This window comes from Amia ocellicauda, chromosome 17 (genome assembly GCF_036373705.1).
Source record: "Amia ocellicauda isolate fAmiCal2 chromosome 17, fAmiCal2.hap1, whole genome shotgun sequence".
Classification (NCBI taxonomy): Eukaryota; Metazoa; Chordata; class Actinopteri; order Amiiformes; family Amiidae; genus Amia; species Amia ocellicauda.
In genome coordinates this window covers 15,408,539-15,433,120 of record NC_089866.1, presented here as the reverse complement: position 1 = coordinate 15,433,120, position 24,582 = coordinate 15,408,539, and the positions used below count along the sequence as shown (strand labels likewise).

General features: G+C 39.9%; 1 protein-coding gene across 1 annotated transcript in view; it reads left to right on the top strand.

Moving 5' to 3' along the window:
- The window catches only part of LOC136712904 (transmembrane protein 132C), a 169,406-nt gene that overhangs the window by 76,458 nt on the left and 68,366 nt on the right, over positions 1-24,582 (top strand). Inside the window, exon 3 of the mRNA XM_066689729.1 lies at positions 11,739-11,879. Within this exon, the coding sequence (XP_066545826.1) occupies positions 11,739-11,879 (141 nt within the window). The remainder of the gene's footprint in view (positions 1-11,738; positions 11,880-24,582) is intronic.

Genomic DNA, 24,582 nt, shown 5'->3' with positions numbered 1-24,582 from the left:
CTATATTTTACAAATGAGAGGCTCCAGCCACAATTGGTAATGACTTTCACTTCCACTACACAACCAAGCTTACATATAAATATAATCTGCTGCAACACAAACCTGGGTTTATACAATCAGTGTTTTGTCTTTACAGTACTAGGACACTTTATTGCAAGTTCACCACAGAAGCCTTCTGTGATGCAGTCATTGTGAATTTAGAGAAATTTTGATGAATAATTTACAGAGTTTTTTTGGTGTGTTTTGTTTTTTTGTTAAGATGTATCCAGATGAGCTACATGTGCCAAGAGGCCTCTTCTCATTTGTATCCTTTCTTATGCTCTAATGTTTAATCAGAAGCTCATAAGATTGGTACACTCTGGCTTACACAGAAATATACTGCATTCAGAATTGGAAATGTATATTACTTTGTTTGAGATACACTGGATAATTTTGTGCTCCTAGAAAAATAATTGCTTTCATAATTAATACAATGCATTAGGAGCAATTTTGAGAAAACCTCTCCCCATAAATCTTACCGCTAACGAAGCATGTTCGAGATCGCAGTAGATCTAACAAAGCTACACTTTGACAGCCCCCCTCCGAAAGATTCCCTCGTATTCAGCAGCATAAAAAACACAACAAAAGTTTCTGGCATGATCTGATACATGTGGCAGGCCCTCTCTGCTAAACAATGGGCCGGATTAAATCAGAACTTTGACCCACCCGCTAATAGTCTAACTACAAACCTGTGCATCATAGCGGTTATGTTTATGATTAGAAGAAAGTGGCATCTTACTGAAAATGAAACCGCAACTGAATACGGTTCTGTAGTTTTCTATTAGCGGGTGGGTCAAAGTTTTGATTTAATCCGGCCCAATGTAATGCGCCAAAAACTAAAACACTAAAACACACCCAAAATCAGGCTGCTAGTAACCCTTGCTAATGCAATTCCCTACCGAGTTAATTTCAGTCAAGTGCCTCATCATAAAGAATAGCCTATGACTTTATTTATTTAAATATTTATTTTACATTTCTGTGACTGTTGCCTCCATGAGCAGGGGGAAATTATTTCCAGTCAGCATGGTGTGAATTTTTCCACACTGTTCTGTCCTGTTCTCCACTTTGATAACCAGTAACGTCTGAAAGTGTTAAGATGACAAAAACTCAATCAGTGTCTCTCGGCATCCGTGACAGAGAAGGTGGATACATGGTGTTTGGTGTTTGGGAGTTTTAATCGAGTTTTACACAACAATTGTTGCATATTCTCAATTTTGACAATGTGAATCACCACCACGGCCTAACCATTAATGGATGACACTTGCCTAGTTGAATTCCCACCCGTTGTGTAATTCCACTATTCAGAACATTTTGAAATCGTGCAGCTACGGTACTACTGCAAATGTCAGGTTAGATCTGCAGGACGGCAGGGCCCGATGCCAGAGACCCGCAGGCAGTGGGAAGACACTACTATATGGCAGAAATTATGTAAAGAAATGGCAAATTCATTGACAAACATGTCTCAATGCTGTTGGAGGGCGGAAGTATCACATTTAACATAGACTTAGTCAAGGTGAATAAGAGATTAATTAGGCTCTTTGAGGTTGGTGAACTTTATCGTATTGACACTTCGATTCAAATGTGTTTTCCTCCAGCTTGTTTCTTGCCACTTTCACCTCGTGACCATGAATCAGCAATACATTGATCAGTTTCAGTGTGGAAAGTGAATGCCAGTCACTAGTTAAGCCACTGTAATTGCTTAAATAGCGAATCTGAGTAACCAAAGAAATTGTTTATTTGACGTATGCATCCATTGCTTGCCAAACTAGAGTGTCAATGTTTTTTTTTCTTCTTTCCAAATATCTTACATAACATCCTGCTATGTATTTATATAGTTCAAACAAATGTAAACTAATCTGCTTCGCAGCCTGTCTTCATTATGTAAGTTAACTAGAAAGGTGTGCGGCTGCTCAGCTAAGGAGTTGAGGGAATAAAAACAGATGTCCAACAAGTGGGTTGAAGCAATTAACATGTTTTATAATTTTAATGTAAATCAAATTAGCTAATTAAAGGTAGTTTAAAAAGCTCGATTTGCAGTATACCTTCTGATAACATGCAACCAGACTGGCAAGTATGCTAACACACTGTGCCAATCATGGCAGTGCTATTCCAGTCCAGATAACCTTTATTTTTAGTTTTTCTTTCTTATTGTATTTCCCGTTCAACTTTTTTTTCTCTCTCTCCCAAAATTCAAGTGGAGACGCCTGTGACTCTGTGGTTACATCACAGCTGCCTCTCAACTAGCAAATATATAATTCACCAAGCGGCAGTGTGCAGTAAGCTCTTTCAGCTTTCTTTGTCCCCAGGAGAGCAAATGTCAAAATCTTAGCTTAGCAAATGTGATGGAGCAGCAAAAAGAGACTGCACCGAGCACAATGTCAGAGCCGTCTTTCACTCCAGCTGCACTGAGATTCTCTCTCGGCACAGAGCAGGAGAGGAGAAAGCGGCTGCCATGATGGCTTTCGTGTGTAGTCCAGCGACATGCCTTGCTGTCCACTGCAAACCTCGCCCGCCTTGTATGTGCTGACAGTGATGTTAATTATTTTGCCTGAATCATTTAACCCTGAAGGATAGGCAGGTGTAACGGTGGCTTGGTACAATCCGGACGTCGTTTTTCAGCATCATTTATGAGTTGGATTGTAATTAGCTTTAATGATTTTATTGTTTTTGTGCTTTCCTTATGGGCTGTTACTTTTTTGGGAGTAAAACATGGCTGTGTGGAAGTGAGTCCCAGAGAAAACATATCAAGTTCAAATGATGAACTCAAAGGTCAATTTGTGGCCCTGTTGGTCAGCAGAATTGTTTTTGACCTGGTCCTTGTTGGTTGATGCCTGATAGCTCACAGACAGTCTCCTTGAACATGGCGTTGCATTCAGTTTGTATTTTGCTCTTCAGCACTGCTCATCTGATTATTACCTTCGTGGCTGAGCTCGAGAGCCCTCCGCCGAGGGAAAGAGAATATACATTGTGACCTAAAGACCCCCCGAGGCTGGATGAAGGAGACACGACAAGGGGATCCCCATTGCCACCTCTCAAGGCGCTTTGTGATAATGGACCCACTGAATGGTTACCAAGGCAGCACTGACAGGCATCTCCATCTGAGACAATATACAAGTTTGAGAGATTGATTTACAGGGGTGGGGATTGTGTTGGTGGTATCATTGCATGGGAGCTGGGACTGTTGGTCCCTGGGGGGAGGAGTTCGTGTGTGTGTGTGTGTGTGAGATTCGGGGTCGGGTGATGATTATCCCTTTGTTAGAAAAGGGGACATTTTCTGGCTGAACTGTTTCCTACCGTATTTCAAAAGCACAGCAATTCTTTCATGCGATTTCACAGGCTTCAAGACCAGTCTTTGTCAGACTCCGGCAATTTCCGGGAGACTTGGTTTGTCTGCATTCTCTCCCCTTGCTGGATGTAATTTAAGGAAAGGAGCAAGGAAAAGCAAAGGAGAGACATAAAGGATTTTCAAACACTAGACTTTTACTCCCTGGTGTAGAAATATGAGTGGAAGCAATGCACTCTCATTGTATTTTATATATTCATTCCACTGTGCTTTTATTTACTAATAGTTTTATTTTTTTTAAAGCAATCTTGTTTAAAGTTCCCGATTTTTAGTTTTTCTGCTGATCAGAGTTAATGGTAATTTTGAAGATGAAATGGAATAGGCTTTTTCCTGGTGTTGTCCTGTATGATTTTGGTGACTCATCCGAACATACAAGCTGATCTGACTGATTTTTTTTCTTTCAGGTCTCTGAAAAATTAATTTTGAGATGCACTTAAAAAATGCAAAGCCATTATCCCTCTTATGTTTTAACCATGCAGTTATTTATTTATGTATTTGTTTGTTTATTCGGAAGATACTGAATCGATTTAAAAGTAAATGTACAACTTGGGACCCTGGTTAATTAAATGCCACTTTGATTTGTTTTAAAGCCTTAATGTCATTTGAGGTTTGCACAGCACACACAAACAGACACACAGAACATGCTAATTTGTGACCTTTCTTCCTGTCTCAGTGAGTGCAAACATTTTCCCAGCTGATTACCAGTCAAGCGGAAACACAGGGTGGAATATCCATCTGAAACTCCAGCATGAAAAGATTTCCATTTAAGAAAATTCAATTCATTTGATTATTTTACAATTAATTACTCCATAAATTGACTGAGATGTGATTGATTGCAGTTGTGTAGTTCAGCAGAGACCCGTGAAAGTGTTCTGTTCTCTATTATTATACCGTTTACATCAGTTGCCAATCTTCAATAGCATAATAGGCAACATTAGTCGATAAGTAAAAAACATGTCAACGTGATGCTAAAGTTTACAAGTTAATAGATTCTCTCACTGAGACATCACCCTTATTTAATGGAAAGCAGTGGAACAAACACAATCCAGTGCGATTCTTGTTTTTTCTGTAAAGTTGTGCTTGACTGCGGTAAGTACAGCATTATGAAGCTAGGGCCACATGGAACCTCTACCCCAGATGTGTCACAACTTAAATTTGCATGCAAGCCATGCGTTGAGTTTTTACTTCGATCAGAATTGAGATATGCTTTCAGTTCACACCTATTTACAGAAGGTATTATTTATAGGGAGGTTTTGTCTTATCCTGGAAATGCAGAACATGCACGGAGTGGAGAGCACTACCTTATATATGTGTAGATATTTGTACACATAGGCTGCAGTTGGCATTTAAACAGATGCAGGTTTTTGTGCATGTAGTCATTTTTTTACCTTTACTGCGTTTTGGTCTTTTTAAGCTGTTTTCACTTGGCATCGCATACAGTGGTGTGCAGCGCTGAAGCTTCCTACTGTTTCACTGAGATGCAGCTGGGTGGTGGGAGGCAGTGAGGAGGGGAGAGGAGGGGAAGGGGGAGGGTGGTACAGGGAGATGGCATTGAGTCTGCACCTTTATCTAACTCTGCACTCGGCGGTCAGAAAGGCAATTTAATCTTTTAAAGAGTAAGCGGGGAGTTGATGGGCGGAAATAAAGTGCTGGCAGGCTGCCACGATGAACGCGGCGAGGAGCAAGCCAACCAATGTGCCTGCTTGCGAGCCGAGACTGGAACAGATGTGTTTTGCAAATAATTAAAAACTAAACGTTTGAGGGCACTGACTGCCTTGTGAGGCTTGATGTTAGTTGATCTGAAATAACTGTAAGACAGATGTATACTTCCGATTCCGGATTGATGTTTCATTATTGGATTTGTTGCTGCTGTTGTTTGGTTTGTTTTTCAGCTCAACAATGGGATAGTCTTGGTATTGATGCCCTTGTGTTGTGACTCATAAAAAAGTTCAAACAAGAAAAATTCAGCTTGCAGATAATGATTTTCATTTATTTTTTTTAAAGACAGGTTGTTTAAAGACTATGGAACTGATCTACCCAGTATTTGAAGTTTATTGCCTTTATTTTTGTAAAACCTTTCTCTTAATTTAGTTTTTTGTTTAACTGGTAAAGATTCAGTAGTGTTAAAAATATATGATATTTGCCAGGGAGAAACATTCTTATTTTACTTATTACTCGTTAAAGTCTAAAACATTTAACATTTGTATTGTGAAATGAATCGCACAATAAAGTTTGGCGTCAGATTATATAATGTGAAGTACTAGCAGATGTTCTCTTGTCGGGGAGCTGAAAGCACAAATACTGAATGTGACAGCTGTGCTGCAGCTAAGCTGGCTGACTTTAACATGGGGATGCAGATTTATTGGCAGTTAAGCAAAAATAAAGATTTCAACTTGAACTATTGTTAAAACAGCTCACCGTCTTGATGAGCTCTGAGGAGTTTGATTCGTCACTCCTACAAACCGGTATGTTTATGCATTTGATATTTTTAAGCAAGAGTACGGTTAAGTATTACAGTTGCTTGACTACAGTGCTGTGACGTGGAAACAGTGAGAAAGAGATAAGAATTAGATACATTTATCATAAATAAAAAAGCGCTGAAAAGTATGATCTTACAGACGGTAAAATTGTGAAGATAAAAAGAGCTATAAACGAGAGTGGTTTATTTGACACATCTAGCTCATTTGATTCGTAATATCTTATAGATCTCAGAATAGCATCCTGCTGTTTTTTTTAAGGAACCCAGAGTCACCTATGTGAGAGATTAGTTTGTTTAAAATCCCTGGAAACACTTTGTGCTGCCATTTTTACATTCCTGTTCCTGTCCCGTTCAGCCTCCTGTATTGCAGAAAACCTGGCGTGTTATCGAAAGCATGGCTTTAAGCTTTCTGCCATATTTGTTTTCACGCGCCCAAACGATGGGGCACTCACACGCGTGATGGGGGCGAGATAAGAGGAAAAACGAAAACTCGATCCTAAATTCAGCCAGCGACGACATCAGACCCAGATCCCGCGTGCAGACGAAGAGAAACATCCTTGCACTTTCAATTACTTTGCAGCTCATTCAGGTGCACGTTAGCGGAGAAAGATCGCCTTGAACAAAAACGTTATGTGACATGCCACACTTTTACACAGAGCTGCGCCCGTGGCAGGTCAGGGGAAGCCTTCAATATGGAGGTCAGTCACTCCGATTTAAATGGCAACGAGATCATTGGGATTCAGCCCGATGATTATCAGTTCCGTGCATACTGACGCATTCCCTGTGTGGCTTTGGCACTGACTCCAGGGTGAGCTGGGTGGCCTCACACATTATCCCTCGGGTTCGTCACGCAAAAATTAAGTAACTATACCTGAGGTCTATCTTTTTTCACACTTCATAAAGCAGAGATCTGGATCTCTTGCCCTGGAGAGCATGTGAGAATTGTTGTGTACATTTGTTTTAAGCTATGTACCATGTGTAAACTAGGGGATGCTTTTACATATGATATCAACTTAGTTTGTGACTGTTTTCAAACACACTGGCCCAAGGTTAAACATGCTTTTTAATTTAATTTGAATCCTTAATTTTATATATTAGAAAAATAATTATTAACTCATGAACTATTGTAAGCTACCAATAATAAATAACAGGTCTAATTTTCATAATGAGAGTTGCAGACTGCTGAATCAATCTGTAATACACAAGAATCCTACTCCTAATAAACTGCAAGGCACACACTATTGAAATGTCTTTTGTCTATTTGGATTGGTAAAGAGAAATTGGAATAAAAATTATAACTTACAAAACTTTAACTTCAAAGGGTTATTGCGAGCATTGATAGAATTACGTTTTTTACAGAACTCTTCAGTCATGACTTTTCTGAACGCCACTGTAGTTCAGCTGCATAGATATCAAACTTTAATTTATAAAAGAAGACCTTGAAAGATGAAAGTCAGCGGTTTTCCCTTCTTTTTTTCTGATGTGAATGATCTTGCATATTTAAAACAATCCCCCATTTATCATATATCTTGGAGACCACCTGAAAGAAGTTGTGATCAAACCTTTATTCTATTTTTTAAATAGCTTTTTCTTTGTTAGACCATCTTTAAAACCTAGCTGGAAGAACTGAATTGGAACAGAACAGAACTAATACATATCTCTCTCTCTCTCTCTCTCTCTCTCTATATATATATATATATATATATATATATATATATGTATATATATATATGTATGTGTGTCTATATATATGTATGAATATGTGTGTGTGTGTATTTATGTATAAATTACACACACTGTTGTCGTTCTTCCCAGATTAGCAGGCGGAAATAATTAAGACAACCTTTGAAACTGCTAAAAGCTTTTCTCAGCTTTCTTCAAGTGATTACACATTCAGGATCACTCAATATCGCTGAAATGTACTGTACGGCATGTGACTCACGGTGAGATGTCTTGTACACTTGTACATTAAAGGTACAGCAGGACAACACAGTGCTTTAGACAAGGTAATTTTACTGTCAGAGGGAGGTGAATGGCTTGGAAATGGGAATTCTATATTTCTTAAGCTTCTTTTTTATTTTATTATTTTGTTATTAACAATTGGTTGAAGTTGCCTGCTGACTTATGTTCTTATTAGGTGGATTGCAAAGTTCATTTGCATATCTATTTTTTAAGTAGACATGATTGGTGCTGCCTTTAATTTGCTTTCCACATGCCTTTCACCAAGAGAAAAATGACCATACAACCTACTCCTCCTGGTGTTCCAAATTAAAAACGAAACCAAATTGCGATGCTGCAAAAATAAATACATACAAAACACTGTCATTGGGCTTAGAAGTGAAACTCGGCTCTCTAGCAATGGAGGAAATGTGTTTGAACTTCTAATCCACTTAGGATTCAAATGCAATGTCACTGTTGCTGATTTTTTTAAGAAGGTTGCTGCAATGTGACTTTGTGGTGGCGGGTGGGAGGGGGTAGATGTGAGGGGGTGAAAGGGATGGCAGCGTCGTTCTCTGGGGGTATGTCATAGCTTAAGTTCCAAATAAATCTGGAAACTTCTATTACAGACAGCTCCACAAGGCCTCAAGGTAAACCACTTCTTAGACTTATTGCCGAGGAAGTCATTGTTCTCATCTCCTCTCAGATTTACTGCCGGCGCCCAATTGAAACTCTCCTTCAGCCTGTCAGAATGTCACCACGTCCTGGCATGCGCTTGCCTCCTCTCCTGAGTAACGTGTGACATGGCGTTTATAATTACATTCCATTCCAAGGACCATAACAGCTGCCCCAATCGCCTCTTCTCTCCTCTTTCCTTAGCACCTTCAATTAAAAGCGCCACGTGCAAGTTTGGAATTTGTAGTGGTGTCAGCGTCAAATTCACTTGGTCTTCCATGAGCAATATCTTAAACATTGGTAGTGCAAATGATCGGGCCTTGCGATAACAGCTTTCTTTAATCTCAAAAACAAATAAAAGCTTTAAACTTTTTCTCCCTCTAAATAAAACCTTGTTAAACTCCTAAACTATGTTGAAGTGACACATATTCTTTTCACAGCTTCTCTCTCTCTAGATCTGCCAATTTAAACGTGACCGTTTTTTGTCAGAAAGTCGTGCACCAGTGTCTTTACCTGAGTTGAATGTTTCAGAATGCCCAGACATTAGGTACCAAATCTGTGTCAGCAGTACAAGCAACGTGTAATATTCAAATACTAACACCATCACCCAACCTACAAATGTGTGCAACTGCTTACTGCACATTGTACTGTTCACCTGTGGCGACTAATTCTGCGCCACCCAGGCACACGCACACGCACAAATCTCTATAATTGTCTCCTTAATCCTAAAACGCATTTCAGAAATACAGTTTCAGAACGAATGCCCGTGTGGTTTACCCGGATCAAACCTGTCGAGCTTGATTGATTGGGCCCGTGCATCTCAGCCGCGGTTGTGGAGCGTGTGGTTTGTGAAGTGCTGCAGTTGCCTAAACTTATAAAGGGAGTCCTGTCCTTGGGCAACAGACAGTTGTATTGTCTCACTTGGGAGCAATGCGTTTTCATAAGAGGAAATGGCATCGCTAAACTGATGGCCTACATACTCAGATGCCTCATCCCAAAGGCAGCATGCTTTATATTCTATAGCCTATTTACATCAACCTTTTTATTAATATTATCAGGCTTTATTGTGTTTCCTACAGAACGGGGTTTCAGTGGAATATGTAATCGACTGCACTACAACTACTGAAATGACTTTCCTCGCCAGTGATGGAGCTGAATGCAATAATATCATTATGAACAACAGTGTCCTGCAGGCTACAAGGCAGCCTCTCATGCTTTGGTATTTTCTGCACAGAACTTATTGTTTTACTGCTTAGCCTCCAGCCTCCATCCTGATATTGAAGGAGGGTTAACCCTTTGTGCACTTCTGTGTACCTGGATGATGTGCTGGGAGGTGGGCAGGATAACTAGGCCTCCTGGAGTTTAAGCCTCAATGATCCTTGTTTTTCTGCCACTCGTTGCGGGGGACCTGCAACACTTGTAAAGTACACAAAATGCAGTGGTTGAAGAAAACAGAAGAAAAGGAAAAAGGAAAGGTCCAGTGATTGTTTTTTATGGTACAATTCCAGAGCAGTTGTTTGTTTGGGACCTGCTGTTTTTCTGCTGGCAAATCCTTCTGCGCTTGCTGTAAAATCGGGGATCGCAGTTGTAATGTGCCTGTAATTATTAAGCGGTTGTTGCTAAACAGATCTGCTGTAACTCTTACCGTTTCGGATGACCTCATGTTGGAGCACAAACCAAGAGATCAGCCACTCCATGCAATAATTATGTCTCCGCTTATAGCCTTGAGGCATTTACCTTTTCCACTTAATCATAAGCGTGATGTTGAGGAGAAATGAAAGAAGCCGGAGAGCAACTGCTTCCTTTTCTGTTTTTTTCTTTTTCTTTAAAACCATAATAAACAAGCTGAATGATTGTTATAAGGGGACTCTTTGGTGGCTCTGTTGCCAAGGTCACTGCCACCTTGTAATAACTTGTGCATTTAATAAACTTCCCAAGTGTCTTGTCAAGGTGATGAATAGCAAAGTCCAGTGCAGCTGTATTGGAGGAAATCAGCGGGGGAATGGAAATATTTTTTTTTCACACACCAGGTACTGCCCAAGATAAGACCTGTCTGGGATGACTCCGGGTCTAATCCCTGACCTGTGGGATTGCAGATATTTAATGGGAACACACTGGGAAATCTGCCTTGCTATTTTGTGGAACAGGCAAAGAGGGTTTGTTATTGATTGTGTTCATGAGTCTGCGTTTTTCTGGCCTGGTCACTAGTCTTCTGTCCATCAACCCAGGGCGCACTACCAGTGTATGATTTGTCCTAATGATTGTCAGCAGCCAAATGACCTGACCTTGAAGCCTCATAGTGTCAGATCGTAGATGGAAGGCTGGACCTGGTCATTGCTTGGATGGGAGATGTCCATAGAAAGCCAGGTTGCTATGCTGTGTGCAGTGGTGTTGGTGGACCAGTAGGGGGTGCTGTCATTTTCAATGCATGCTCAAGTGCGGTGTCCTTTTTTGCGTGCAAGACTTTAGACCAAGTTCTTGTCTCATTCGGGACATAAAAGACATGGGCAAAGTTCATGAGGAAATCTAACTAATTGTTTATAAAGCCATACAATCAGAGAAAAGAAAAGAAAATTCTACTGCAATTGACCCTACAGTGTGACTTATGTTTCGTGTTTCTTGTGGTTTCTTGTGTCCTGTTTCCTGTTTTTATTTCTGTGTTGTTTGTTTGTTTGTTTGTTGCTTTTAAAGAAAACACCACAATGTTGCTTTTAAGTGGGTGTGGATTTAGCCCAAGGAAATTAGATGGCCCAATACTTTTATTCATCTGCGTTATTATTACTTTTTAATTTGTCAGCAATCTTACCCTGATTGCATGTCTGAAATGGTTTTGTTCGAACATGTAAACTGGTCAGTCCTGAATGATAATGTGTTCCCTGAAGGTCAGACTGCTATATTTAGTCTATTTGCTCTTTTGAATGGGGTTCTTCAGTGGTGTACACCCTGTTTAATGTATATACTTCTATTTTAATGTAAGACCGAGGTGGAAAATTCTGGTCCTCAAGGCTCACAGTGCATCAAGATCTCAGTAAATCAAGCCCTGCTAAAGTCTTGGGTAGAGTGTTAATCTGGTCCAATTAGTCAAGTAATTGGATCCATTATGTAATTAAGAGCTCAGGTGGCGTAAGGAGCTGGAAGACCCTGCCTCCCTGGAGGGATGATACTGGCAATCTCTCCTCAGACTTGACAGTCGTATGTGTTTTTAAGATCAGTCAGGCTGGATTTCCTGACCACTTTACTTGCTTCCTCCCTGTGCTCCTGCAGGGCCTTGTTTAAGGAAGGGGTGAACTTTCTCACCATGAAGCCCACTGACCCATTGCTGTGGGACATCAAACAGGAAGTGGAGTCTGGAAGTTCGGCAGTGTTGGCTCTCTGTCAGAGGAGGATTATACCTGCAGGAAACAGGTAGGATAATTTCCTTGTTTGTTTATTCAGGTAATTGATGTGTTTGTATTTTATTTTTGATTTGTATATGATTGGATAAAAATACATGTATTTTACATTTTTTTTTGTGTGAGACAATTTTTAGTGCACCTCTTTCTATAATACAAAATTGTCATGAATTCCTTTCACCAGTCGATGTACAAACAAAAACCCTCCGAAAAGTTCATTATTTTGGTTTTGTAGTTTTTAAAGTATTTTGCAGATTAAAATCATGAATAGATGCAAGGGCTACAGTAGCTGAAATGGTCTTCATTGCATTGCTTTTGTATCACAAATGCAAGATTACTGAAGCAATCAAGTGACATAGCACAAAATATAGTGGTCCCACTCCAATTTGTGTTATAATTTGTGTTGTACATTATAAATTGTATATAAAAATGTTAAATTGTGGACTGTAACTTCAACATAGCACTAAATGAGTCCCTTTTTCCATATTTAAATCATGTGAGATTCTACACCTACCAAAGATGATGCAATTTGGGAGAAACACCTTCTTGTTATGAGAACCGGCGCAGTTGATTGATAAAGGCTTTGAGCAGAGCTTACAGGAGTTTAAACGGAGACACACACACACACACACACACACACACACACACACACACCCACCATGTTAACCTTATCAGTGTGCTTTGACTCTTGCAATCTCAGGGGTGAAGTAGCGGGAGAAAGGCGCAAGTCTAATTTGTCTGCTCTGCCTCCACTTTTAACTGCTGTCGTCAATGTGGATTTCCAATTGATGGGGTGGGGTTGGGGCTCTGAATGAGGCGAGTCTCTCTTCAAGTGCATTTCTATAGGAATCCATAGACTCCCTGAGAATTTACGAGCCCGCATGGCACTAAATCTGTCAGCCCTCCAGTAATTGCTTATCCCCTGTATTTTAGGAGTTTATAAGGAAAGGAAAATTGGTTCCTGAGCCTTAATGCCTTTCTGATTCAGCTGTTGCCTTGGACAGATTTAATAAACAAATTATAATACAAAAATACTTTCCCCCCACCCCCTAAAACTCCTTATCTTCTCCTGAGCACCATCTAGCAGCAGAGTGAGAGAAAGTTTCAGCAGAGTTAATTAGCATAAACACATTATTTCTGCTCCTATGAAAAAACAACAACATTAATATCACCTATTTCTCTGGAACATATTCCATTTATGTTATGTTTCGCTGTTTGCTCATTGTGTCCTGATATGGTTGAGGTAATCTTTTTACTATGAATTTCTAAGTATGTGTTATTCATTTTCCAGATCCAGATACACACAAAGGAAAATTTAGATCTTATATTCCACAGAGAATCAGTGTGATATTGTGTCCATTAAGAAACTGATTTCCTTCCATATTGCTTTTATAGGAACATCAGGGGGTTTGTTTTGATGTCTTTTCAAATGAACTTCACCTTTTAAAATAAGGACATTTTACAAAACGCCATCTCATTGACTTTTAACGCAGTGAGGTGAGAATGTGCTAAAACCCATGTATTGATTGAAAGGGAGTCGTGCAAAGATTGATTTTGTTGTTGTTATTGTTGTTGTTTTTGGTCATTGTTGCTAACTAAACCCCCCTTTAAAATAAGAGTTAAGGATATCTCACTGGGATTTTCAGGAATCTCAGGTTTGAGTATTGCACAGGGTGTGTATGGTGTGGCTGGGGCAGGGGGCGTGCAGGAAACATGCTACTAAAATCTGTGTATTGATTTCTAAATGCTGTCTGCACAGAGGACTTTACGAAGTGTATGAGAAACCTTTACTTTACAAAATTGCCTTCTTGAATCGCTCTCCACATGCTATAATGTCCTCGTGTCACTGATACAGACATTTACAAAAATCAGACGCTATAGACTGCTGTGAGGGCCGAGTAGCGAGGGGTAATTTCATCTTTATTTCAAGCACAAGTGCATAAAATAAAACTGGACAGCACAGTAGCTGTGAACCAAAACTACCTCTCGAGCACGCTAAATTAGCACTCTTCTCAATGATTTAAGTGAGCCAAGTCGGAAGAGTGAACGCGTACCACTGAACTGGGGCTTGATTTATCACTGTCTTTAAGTGACAGCTTTCACTGTTATTAAACGGACAGAATTTATTAAAGACATGCTGTGTTGTGTGGTGATGATTGATTTAAAATGAATATAAATACAAAGTAATAATAAACAAAAGATCTGGGGCCGTTTAGCTGAAAACGTCTTGGAAAGTCCATACTGTCCTGAATATTACACAAAGTAAAACGTAACAACCCGTGGAGCCATTACATTGGTACATAGTTCCATCTGGTCTCTTAATCATTTAATTGTAAGTTATGAAGATTAATTAAATACCTGGCAGCGCTGAACTCCTTTAGTGGATGCAGCAGATGAGAAGAGGGTTTTCATTGATGACACTGATTGAGGATGTTTGTTAGCTGGTATTAGCAACAGAGAAAGTGAGTGAAAGGCAAGTTTCTGTTGGGTTGTGTTTGCACACCTGGGGGTTTAATGGTTTTGCCGAGTCGCCTTTGCCTAAACTTGAACCCACCAACTCTGCAGCAAAGGGGTACGATAGCATGGAGGGATGATCTTGCTTTGTGGCTGTTGTTGACTAATTGAAGAAAAAAAAAAACAGAAACAAAAACAGTGCCACCATTTACCTGATTGAGGACATATGCATTTATTTGACATGTTTTGTAGTTACTTTTTTCTGGGGACAAAGTAACTGAACTCTGTGTTCTCCCAAATGAAATGAAGAGAAAATGGGATTCACTCTAGCAAAGACCTCAGATATATATATATATATATTATTAAGTTCGTATTAAGTATACTATTAAGTTATTTAGCAGACACACCAGCTTGGGCCATAGCAGAAAGCCCCAGGTTGTAGTTCAGCCACAAAGCCACATCCCTAATTAGTCACAGTGGTTTCTGCTCCCCAGCAGCACTGACCTGGAGACGTCTCAGGCCAAACTAGGACACACGGCCAAGCACACAATGCGGCAAACACCAACACAGCAGTTTGCTCTGCAGGACCTTATGCGGAGAGTCAGGCTATGAGGCTGTTTCAGAGAAAATAGGCCAGTGCTGCTTTTCATAGGCTCTCATTTTGATATGTCAGGGCGCTGTAAAACCCTGCCTCTCTTAGAGAAGCTCATTTTCTTGTGTAAACCTTTTTATTTTGGGCACTGTATTTCCAAAGCCTCTAATGCTCTCTGTATCTAACCTTGTATGGTGGGGCAGTCGGGGTGTTGTTGCAGTGCGTTTGCAGGAGATGATGTGTACTTTAATGCTATCGATGCAACAGGCATAATGGTAAAGCAAGGATAAAATCTTAATGATTGATTGTTGAAAAATGCCTCTTATCTAAACCATTTTGAGGATATTTTGGGTGTCACAATGACAGCCTAGATCTTCTCTGTAAGTGGTAGGCACAGACTTCTCTATCTCCCTATGCTTGGAGAGTAACTGTTATCGCTAACAAGAAAATTATATATTGCTCTGGGTTTCTAAATGGTCGGTCTGTCAGTAGGAAGGGTAATGATTTATTTACTCACAGTGAGATCTGCCTCTTGGTTGAAGCTGATGTGTTCTTAAACTTATTTCCTACATTAGTGACAGAACCCTGCCAATCTCTTCGGGAGCCTGAACTCTGCTGTCGGGGGGGTGGATCCTGTGTGTAGAAAGGGCCTCTTCATCAATCCCCCCCCCCTTTTCCATTTTCTATTAATTAATTTACCTTTCATCTATGATTGGGTTCAAAGTTTCCAGCCAAGAAACAATAATAAATAAATGGCAAAAATGACATACCTTAATTTGTTGTTTGTTCCCCCATCTCTCCCTCTCATTCTCTCATTCTCTCTCTCTCAATTTCATTTTTTTCAGTTTCAATCTAAGGTGCTTTATTGGCATGACTAAGAAATTCACAGTGTTGCCAAAGTAACATTACATATATACATTTATATATATGGAGAAAAAAATCGCAATGGTTTATCAAATAAAACATATTTAATGACCAAACAAAGTACAATATTAATTATAAGAAAACATTTAATATACATAAACATACATTTACTTACTTTAACTACTGCTTTAACCCACTTCTGCCCAGTCATTTTGGTAATACATATTATCCCTCATAACAGAGAGCGGAATAGCCATGTTTTTGAGTCAATCAATTTTATTAATAGAATTCCTTCTATACAAAATTAAATATGTCCTTATTTTCATGAAGAACTATGCTTCATGAAGTCAATTTTACGGAATGTCTAGTTTTATCAGTTTTATCAACTGCAAGGGGTTCTTACATTAATCAAAACTATTTTGGGGGAGTTAATTTAATCATTACAATCAGTACAATAATTTATACATTACGATACCTCTACTGCCTTGACAACTTCATCCTGCAGGTAAAGATTGCATTGAGTGAATGGATGTTTTGGGATGGTAGTTGGGGTTGGAGCAATTTTATTTTCTTTGTGTGATCTATTCCTATCACAGAAGCCTCTGCCTCAAGGGTGTGACATCAGATCATTAGGACTAACGATGTGCACATAAGTTTAAAACTATAACAGCCTTTTCCAGTTTATTTTCACTTCTCCTGTCCTGCTTGCTCAGGAAGGCCTCGCTAAATACACGCCTGTTTCCGAAAATGTTCCCATCCCCAGCCAAAGGCATCTGAAAGCCGCTAAGGCAAGCTCTGGTGAGGCGAGTGCCGGGTTACCCAGCATCGCCCCATCACACGGGGACCTAGAAATATCAATACAAAAATGTAAAAATAAAACTCAGAGTACAGATCGTCAGGAGCCCTCCGAGGTTCCCATCACAAAGAAGTCGCCAGTCCCTGCAGGCGCTGCGCTTCGGTGATCACACATTCCCTTCCGCACACAGCACACAGCCGTGAGAGGAGGCACAAACTCAGGTGCAGGACGGCTCTGTTTAGTCACACGAGAAAGAGCCAAAGCCCTGATTTTTATGTATGTATGTATGTATGTATGTATGTATTTATTTATTTATTATTTATTTACTTGCTTACTTACTTTTTCATTCAGCTACAGATGTGTATCAGCTCCAGAAGTGTCACTGATGTGGCAACGCTGTAAAAACTTCTTCTCCTTTGAGAGGGGTATACATCTTCAAATATATATATATATATGTTCTAACTGGCAGGAGCAAAACAAATGTTTCCCACATACCAGCAGTACGACTCAGATGGGGTTAGCAAATCACACAATCTAAAACCGACGCAAAGCTGTGATTTCTAAAGATCCACAGTGCTCCCAACAGCTATATCTTGCCTGAGGTGACTTAACTTTTTTTTTTTCTCTCATCCTTTTTTTTCCTAATTTAAATCTTTCCCTTTTAAAAATAACCAGTTTCCTCATTATGCACACTTCACTGAAGAAATTAATACAATATATTATATCCTAAAGGGGAATTGGTGGGAATAATGAGTATTGAGAGAGGGACGCATTATTGTATCCCAAGACCTCTTGTATCTGAATAAAAAATGTAATAACGACACCATCTAACTTGATAGCAAAACGGCGACCAGAATTACCAATGATTTAATTTCAATGTTTATTACAGTGTGCAAATATTGCCGTTTTAATCCATTAGTGGGGAAACAAATTAGTTTTAGTTGCTGTATGTGGTGTATTTAGCCTGGAACCAAGTCAGTTGTTTCAACAAATACCTACGAAGTCTGTGGTGTTTTAAGGAAATCATACAGTCACTGTATTCTCTCGCGTGTCTCTGGTGCCCAGTTGTAGGACACCAAGCCAAACAACAGGCTGCATTAAAGGACTTACGAGCGTGGTACCTTATTTTCTCATCTGTGAATCATGATTTATTCTGCCTGCTTTACTGGTACAGGGAGCTTCCCAGTGTATGGCTCAAATCCTCTCTCATGTGTCAGGGTGTTTTAAGAAATCATGAAAAAATAGATTAAATGAGTCTCTATTGTTGTCTCTAAAGCTAGGAAAAGGAAACAGACAAACAAACAAGCAAACAAACAAGTCTGTAATGCACTTTTTGAGCAGTCAGTCATTGACACTTTGCTCATATTTAGGGGGGTATTAACGGTCAAGCGTGTAATTCAATGATTCAAGCTTCCGCCACGGGCCATCGCATGACCCCCAAGAGGTAAAGAAGATAACTGCTGGGGTTGGTGCTTTAGTGAATATTTATGAGCCCACTGTCTGACATACCCTGAACACAGATGGATATGCGCGGTATCAGTCACAATGTGTGCAAGTGCAATGTTTTTATATAGGTTTGCAGAGATGTAGAGATTTCAGTTATCTTCTCCAGCTCTGAAATGGGTATATTGAAGATCTGTGTAAACAATGATGTGTCTGTCACTTAAAGATATTATCTGACAGGTACATTTTAAAAAGGGCTGCAGACAACAGGAGAAATGGTCTTACGGTTACATTTTCTTATTATTCTGCATTGCAATGAAGTTTAATGGTGGGATTAGTGTTATGTTTTGGTCCAGGCTAGGGTTAGAGTCCCCAGTCAACTTTAACTTAAAGTTGGGGTCCTTGCAGCGCTGCCTGGCTTTAAGGAAAGGCCTTTAGAGATTTTATGGTCACGTGCCCTGGGGGTCTGTTAGTGGTGGGTTGCGGCGGGCGTGGGGTTGGCTCTATGTTTGATGTGATGCCTTGGCTTAACCACCCTCTTTGATGCATGTAGCAATCTGCCAATACCCCAAGTGCAACCTCCCCCATACCACAGTCCAACAAAATGTATACGTTTTTCTTGTGGCTCCTAAAAGCATGTTGACCTTTCACTGCTCAGCGTGGTGAGGCCTGCTCTGCCCTGCCTTGCTTGGCTGCTTTTGTACCAGAGGCGATGAGGTGGCGCCAAGATCCATTGCAGCCCTGATGCCAAGCAGCATGGGATGGCTCCATTGGGCAAGACGGGAGGAATGCTTCTTGACCTATGGCTCCTCAAGCCACCTTTTCCTGATCTGGTAGTCTAGCCAAATCTCAGGCTGCCAGATCAGAAAACCACACATCCAATGCCAGAGTCCCTTTTATCACTGAGTACAACCTCTCATGTGCACTGATTACATCCGGGTTACTACTGAACGAAGAGTCCACAGAATCGGCTCTTATATTACTAATGAATGAGTGAATGAATCCATACCAGGCTAGCAGGTAGAATCTCCCCCTCCCCAACCTCAATATGATTTTTCTCTCCTTGTCCTGGAAACCTTTCGTCCCTGTTTTCATTTGCATCCGGTGCATTTGTTGATAAGCGTGCTGTTTTAAACAAAAGAAAGTTAAGTATGCAGAACCATACAGGTACCTGTCTTGGTAGAAGACAGGTAATGAGGATAAATGCCTGAGTCTTAACAGGCACTGTTTCAGGACTTTGCTTGCTTTAATAAGACAAGCTCAGCGGGGACAGTAGTACAAAGAACCGATGGATCTGAATGCATTAGTTTGTGGTAGAGGTTTAAAATATCTCTCTGGTGGCTCTCTCTCCCCTTCTAGATGGGTAAAAGCTGCACAATCCTTTCCTCTAGAGATCCAGCTATGGGGATATTGTGTAATTAAGGCACTTTCTCCTTGTTCTTCAAGCTAAACCTACTCCTAGGAGTATAGATGTAATGTTTTTTCTTTTTCGAGCAGGTGAATGTCAGATTCAGCTGGGCTTCTTTGAGAAGGCTTTTGTCCCCAGTGTGAGTCGCAGGATTCTTTTCTCTCTCGCTTTTTTATTTTTTCATTTTCAAACGCTACGTAGACAGCTGCAGTTAAAAAAGCCTTCCTTCCCTTCGTTAATTGGGCCCTTCATCATCCGAATAAAACAAAAACCCTGGCCTTGTTTATAACCTCTAGCTGTTCTCTCATGTCAACGTAGCCGGGAAGTTTAAGACATTAAACATGTCCTGTCCTGTTTTGATCAGAATTTATTTTCTTCCCCCAAATTATTATTCATGGTCTCCAAGTTGAGAGCTTGTCAAACCAGAAGCTAGGTTTCAGAAACTTTCCAAAATTTAAATTGAGCAAATGCAGAAATACTGTCTCTACCCTACTTTCACTGCGCTCCTCTCATTGTACCGGTGTCGGGTGAACACTTTGCGGTGATAATAAAATTCATTATTCAGTGGCTTTTGTAAAAATAAATTTAAAAAAATAAAAATAAAGACCCTAACAGTTGGAAATGCTAGCTTAGTTTATGGTCTAAATTATTTAGGATTATGAGCCTCTTTAGCATCTTACAAGACATTTATATCGCTTTTTGTGGTGGTGTTTTTCATCCTAGTTTTTTTTTTTACTTCTTACAATTTCATTATTTTGTTCATTGAACATTTTTTCACAACTGAATAGCCCCTATGGTAATGTTTGAGAGAAGGTATTTTTAAATATTGCACTCTCCCTGTAGGGGCTCAGACAGGACTCTAGCACAATGAAATCTGCAGAGCAGATAGTTCCGCTCCAGTTGCCGTTCTTTACTTTGGGATGCAACGCGTTTACAGCTGATTACAAAAACATAAAATGCTGAACCAGAAGTCTTATTGAAAATGCCACTCAAATATGGTTTTATTATTTTTGTTTTTATTCCCTGTGTTTTAAGCAGCGGGGAGTGAGTCCCCACTGGCTTCCCTCGACACGGTAGACTGAGGAGAGAGTGCACACCTGCTAGCAGCCCAGTTGGCTCCTCTTCCTAACTACTGATTTTCTTTCTGCTTCTTAGGAATCTACTTGGCTTCAGATGCTCCCTTGTCAAGATTTGTTGTGTTAATTTCTGAATTAAGCAATCCCACTAGCCAAAAAATGTGTTCAACTCTTTTCCCTGCTCAACTTGAAAGAGCCCCTGCTTGCGTTCAGCAGCGAGGGACACGCAGAAAAACCTAACTAGTTCACTGCCACGGATTCCCAGATTGTATTTTAAACAGCATCCTTCTACAAAAACAAATCCCTGGTTGAAAACTTCCAATTATTTCTTATTAATTTGTTATTAAAAATACATGTGTTCGTTTCTTGGACGGGACGGGTTGTCATGATTTGGAACTGTATTAGGAAATCAAGAAGATTGAATAATATCAGTTACAGCTACAGCAGTAAACTCTAAACTACAACATTGTTTACAAAAGTACAGGTTGTATTTTAGGGCGATTTATGTGTTTTATTTTCTGTTTTTCTCAGTCATACACTGTTATCAAAAGTAATATCACACTCTCCACTCTCCCTCTCACCACTGATCATTGATTGTCATGTGCTGTGCAGAAGCTGTTTTTCTTTATAGCCCAATGACTGCTGGTATGTATTGCTGAAATCAGCATCAACTGTGTGCCTTGCAATTCTTACCGCATTCACAACCATTGCTTTTCACATAGATAGTGGGCGTTTTAATTTCCGAGCCTGTTTTGCCACGGTTTCAGTTGAAATGCCACAAATCTCTGCAGCAACACTATACTGCAACCCAAGGATAACCCATCAAGAAAAAGACAGTTATAGTTTAAACCCATATGAACGGTTTAAAGATTAAGACCTCGCTCTGCCACTACTGATGTGCTTTATTTATTTATTTATTTATTTATTATTTTTGCAAGTCAGCTATGTATCCTCTTCTGTGTAATCTGATCCTATTTCAGAAAACCAAGACATTCATTATCCAGGCCAGATATGAAACAATCTGTAGCTGGTGCCCATCTCCCCCAGCTTTGCTTAATTCCCTAACTGCAGCATCTTCGATCAGCTTCAATTTGCTGGTCTAGGATATGATGGACTTGGCTGATTAAATCTATTCAGACGGCCATTAAAATCTATAAAGCCGGGCCGATTTATTGGTGTTTACCTTTCAATCATCACAAGTTGTATTGCACAAGGAGGAGAGCAGGCCCCTGGGAGCAATGACAGAGCAGGTGCAGTGCCCTCGGAGACTGAATGCTAACCTGCATCTGATCTGAAAGCTGGCCGAAACTTTTAAACACGCTCAGAAAAACAAAAAACATCAAGAGTAACTTTTACAATGGTCATAAAAGCATCATAAACATTTGTATAGGTCGTTCCCGAGAATCTGAAGCAGGTTTGCCTATAAACTGGCTTTCCAAGAAAAGGACAATGGGTGTTAGAGAGGTGTGCTTTCTTTTGGGGAAGCAGAATTGCTGTGTATTTAACAAAGGGAGGTGAACAGTACATTTAGAACAATTACATTTATGTAAGTGATGCCAGGTGATTTGTGAATTAGAGGGGTTAGCCAATCATCCCAATGGGGGATATACCGAATGAGCAAAAGCTATCCATCCACCTGATATGTGCCATTATGAGATTCTTTGCTCGTTTGTTTGTTTTTGGCAGTCATATATTTCAAATATATCACCCATGAAATATCCAGAAATCCGTAAAAACATATCAGAGGAAAGACAGAATTGTGCGGCTGTAGACAAAGGCTCTCCTTCTGGAACAGGTAAAGGACTGGTGTAATCTTCTTTTTCCTTGTGGATCATGCTTAGAAAAACAATGATAGCTGACAGTTTGCAACATTAGACTGCTGTGATTGTGATGTTCTATACAGCCTGGTAACTGTCTTGTACATTTCAGAGAGCAGACCTCACACTAACACTGACTAAATAATGCTCCCTTGTGTCCTGTTTCCTTGTAGAATGTGTATGGGCATGCTACAGAATAATCAAATTTTATGTTTGACTGTAAAGACAGGTAAATAGGCAGCAGGCGAGGCTTGCATGCATAGCATGTGATATGTATGCAAAAGAATAGACAGTTGTTATGTGTGTTGTTTTGCTTGTTTGTTTGTTTGATTTCTTTTTTTAAGTAAGTGCATTTGCATATAAATGTTCTGCCGTCCGTGCATCTTATTACTTTTGATTGCTTCCTGGAACCAACCATTCACAGAGGGGAAACATCTGCATTGTGATTATTTTATTTTATTGCAAGAAAAATATAAATATAAATATATCATCATGATCATCAGCTCATATCAATCCATGAATGGATGAAGGCCTGCCTAAGATGTTTCCACTTGTTTCGATCTATAGCGTCTCCCTCCCTGGTCACGTTATACATACATATATATATTGTTATATGTTTGTATTAATTTTAATCTTCAACACAAATTGGCTAGAGTCACATGAGACGTTGCGTTTCTCAACGTAAACTGCAGTGTGTGTGGATCTGGGACACATCAGCATATACATTCATGGCATTGTCTTTGCAAAGATGTTAGGTAACCTATCACTTCTGTGTCTTATAGAGCTCCCCAACCAGAAACATTCCAGCTGATGCCAGTAGCAGAAGTTTTTTTTTTTATCTTTAATTATTATTACTGGGCCAGTGAAACAGGGAAAATACAGATGATCCTTGATGCATGAAATTAGTATCCAAGTTTAGCTTGGCTCAACACTATATTATGTGTAAAATGTAATCTGCAGTGGTAAAAAATATATATTTACAGACATTCCTGGCCTTACATAAGGGTTTCCGTTCAGCAGCTCTCTGCCCAGATCATTTTTTGGCTTAAGTTGGAAATGCACTACTTGCTCTTTACTTATCTAACATAACATTTTTGGAACTCTGAAATTTTCATAACGGGACCTATGGGAACATTTTACATATAGTTGAATTAATTAATTAAGTAAGGTGTGATGTAACCCGGGAACCCATGCATATGCTATATGGTTATTCCCAAGTGCTGTATTTAAACAGGCGTTCCTTCAATGGGTTAACAACTGCTACTAAGAGTCACTACAGAGTGATTATTGCATAAAAATATATTATTCACAGAACTCTTGCAAACCCCCTGAATGAAGTGTAATCATTACAAGACATTACTATATTCTGTTTTTGTTGTGTACCTTTGTTTCACTCTTTGGATCTGAATTGGAGCTGATTTCTCATTTACATGTACCTGGATGTTGACAGAGGGTGGGGATTCCAGTCCATTTGAGCGGTGAGTTCAGCTCCCTAGCTTGGGGCTACAGCTAGTCTCTGCCCAAGCGGACTGTTGGAATACGGTTGAATTATAGGAAAACATTAAAAGGTTTTGTGTCCTATAATGAGGCAGATCAATACTATACTAAAGAGACAGAAGAGCAAACTGGAGGTTAAAACAAACAAACGAGCAAACAAACGTTAGCATGAAGCTTGACACCATCCCAATGGCGTTGGATGGCACAATGTTGGAGCTGTTGTCTGGAAGCGATAAGCTTCGAGAGCCAGCAGGGCTCGTGAAACTAACCCATCCTGTTACTAGTGTGTCTCTGCTGGAGGACGCCAGGTTCTGATCATCTAAGGTGTAGCTCTCTGTGACGTTGTTGGCCAAACCTTTATCACAAATATAAGGTTGGATAGGTCTCTAAATCATCAGTCACTGAGTACCTTGTAAACGTTTTTGTTTTTGTGCTTTAACTAATTAAGCCCACTTATTGATTCTCGTACGTAGTAATTGTTAACAGAAGACACTGTGGCACTATGGACCAGGGTTGGCCAGCCCTGACCTTTGACATTGCTTTTCCAAGTGCAATTAACTGACAAATGAACAACTGTGAACACCAAGAAGGAAGGGTGAGTGAGCTGCTTTGATAAAGGAGGAGGAAATGGGGAAACGGTGGCTGGAGTTCGGGATTGTTGTCTCTCCTGACCTTTTCTATCCAAACTCCATTAATTACACTCATCCCACAGCTCTAGGACAACCCAAATGACCAAAAGCTGCTTTTATTCCTATTATGCATTAACTAA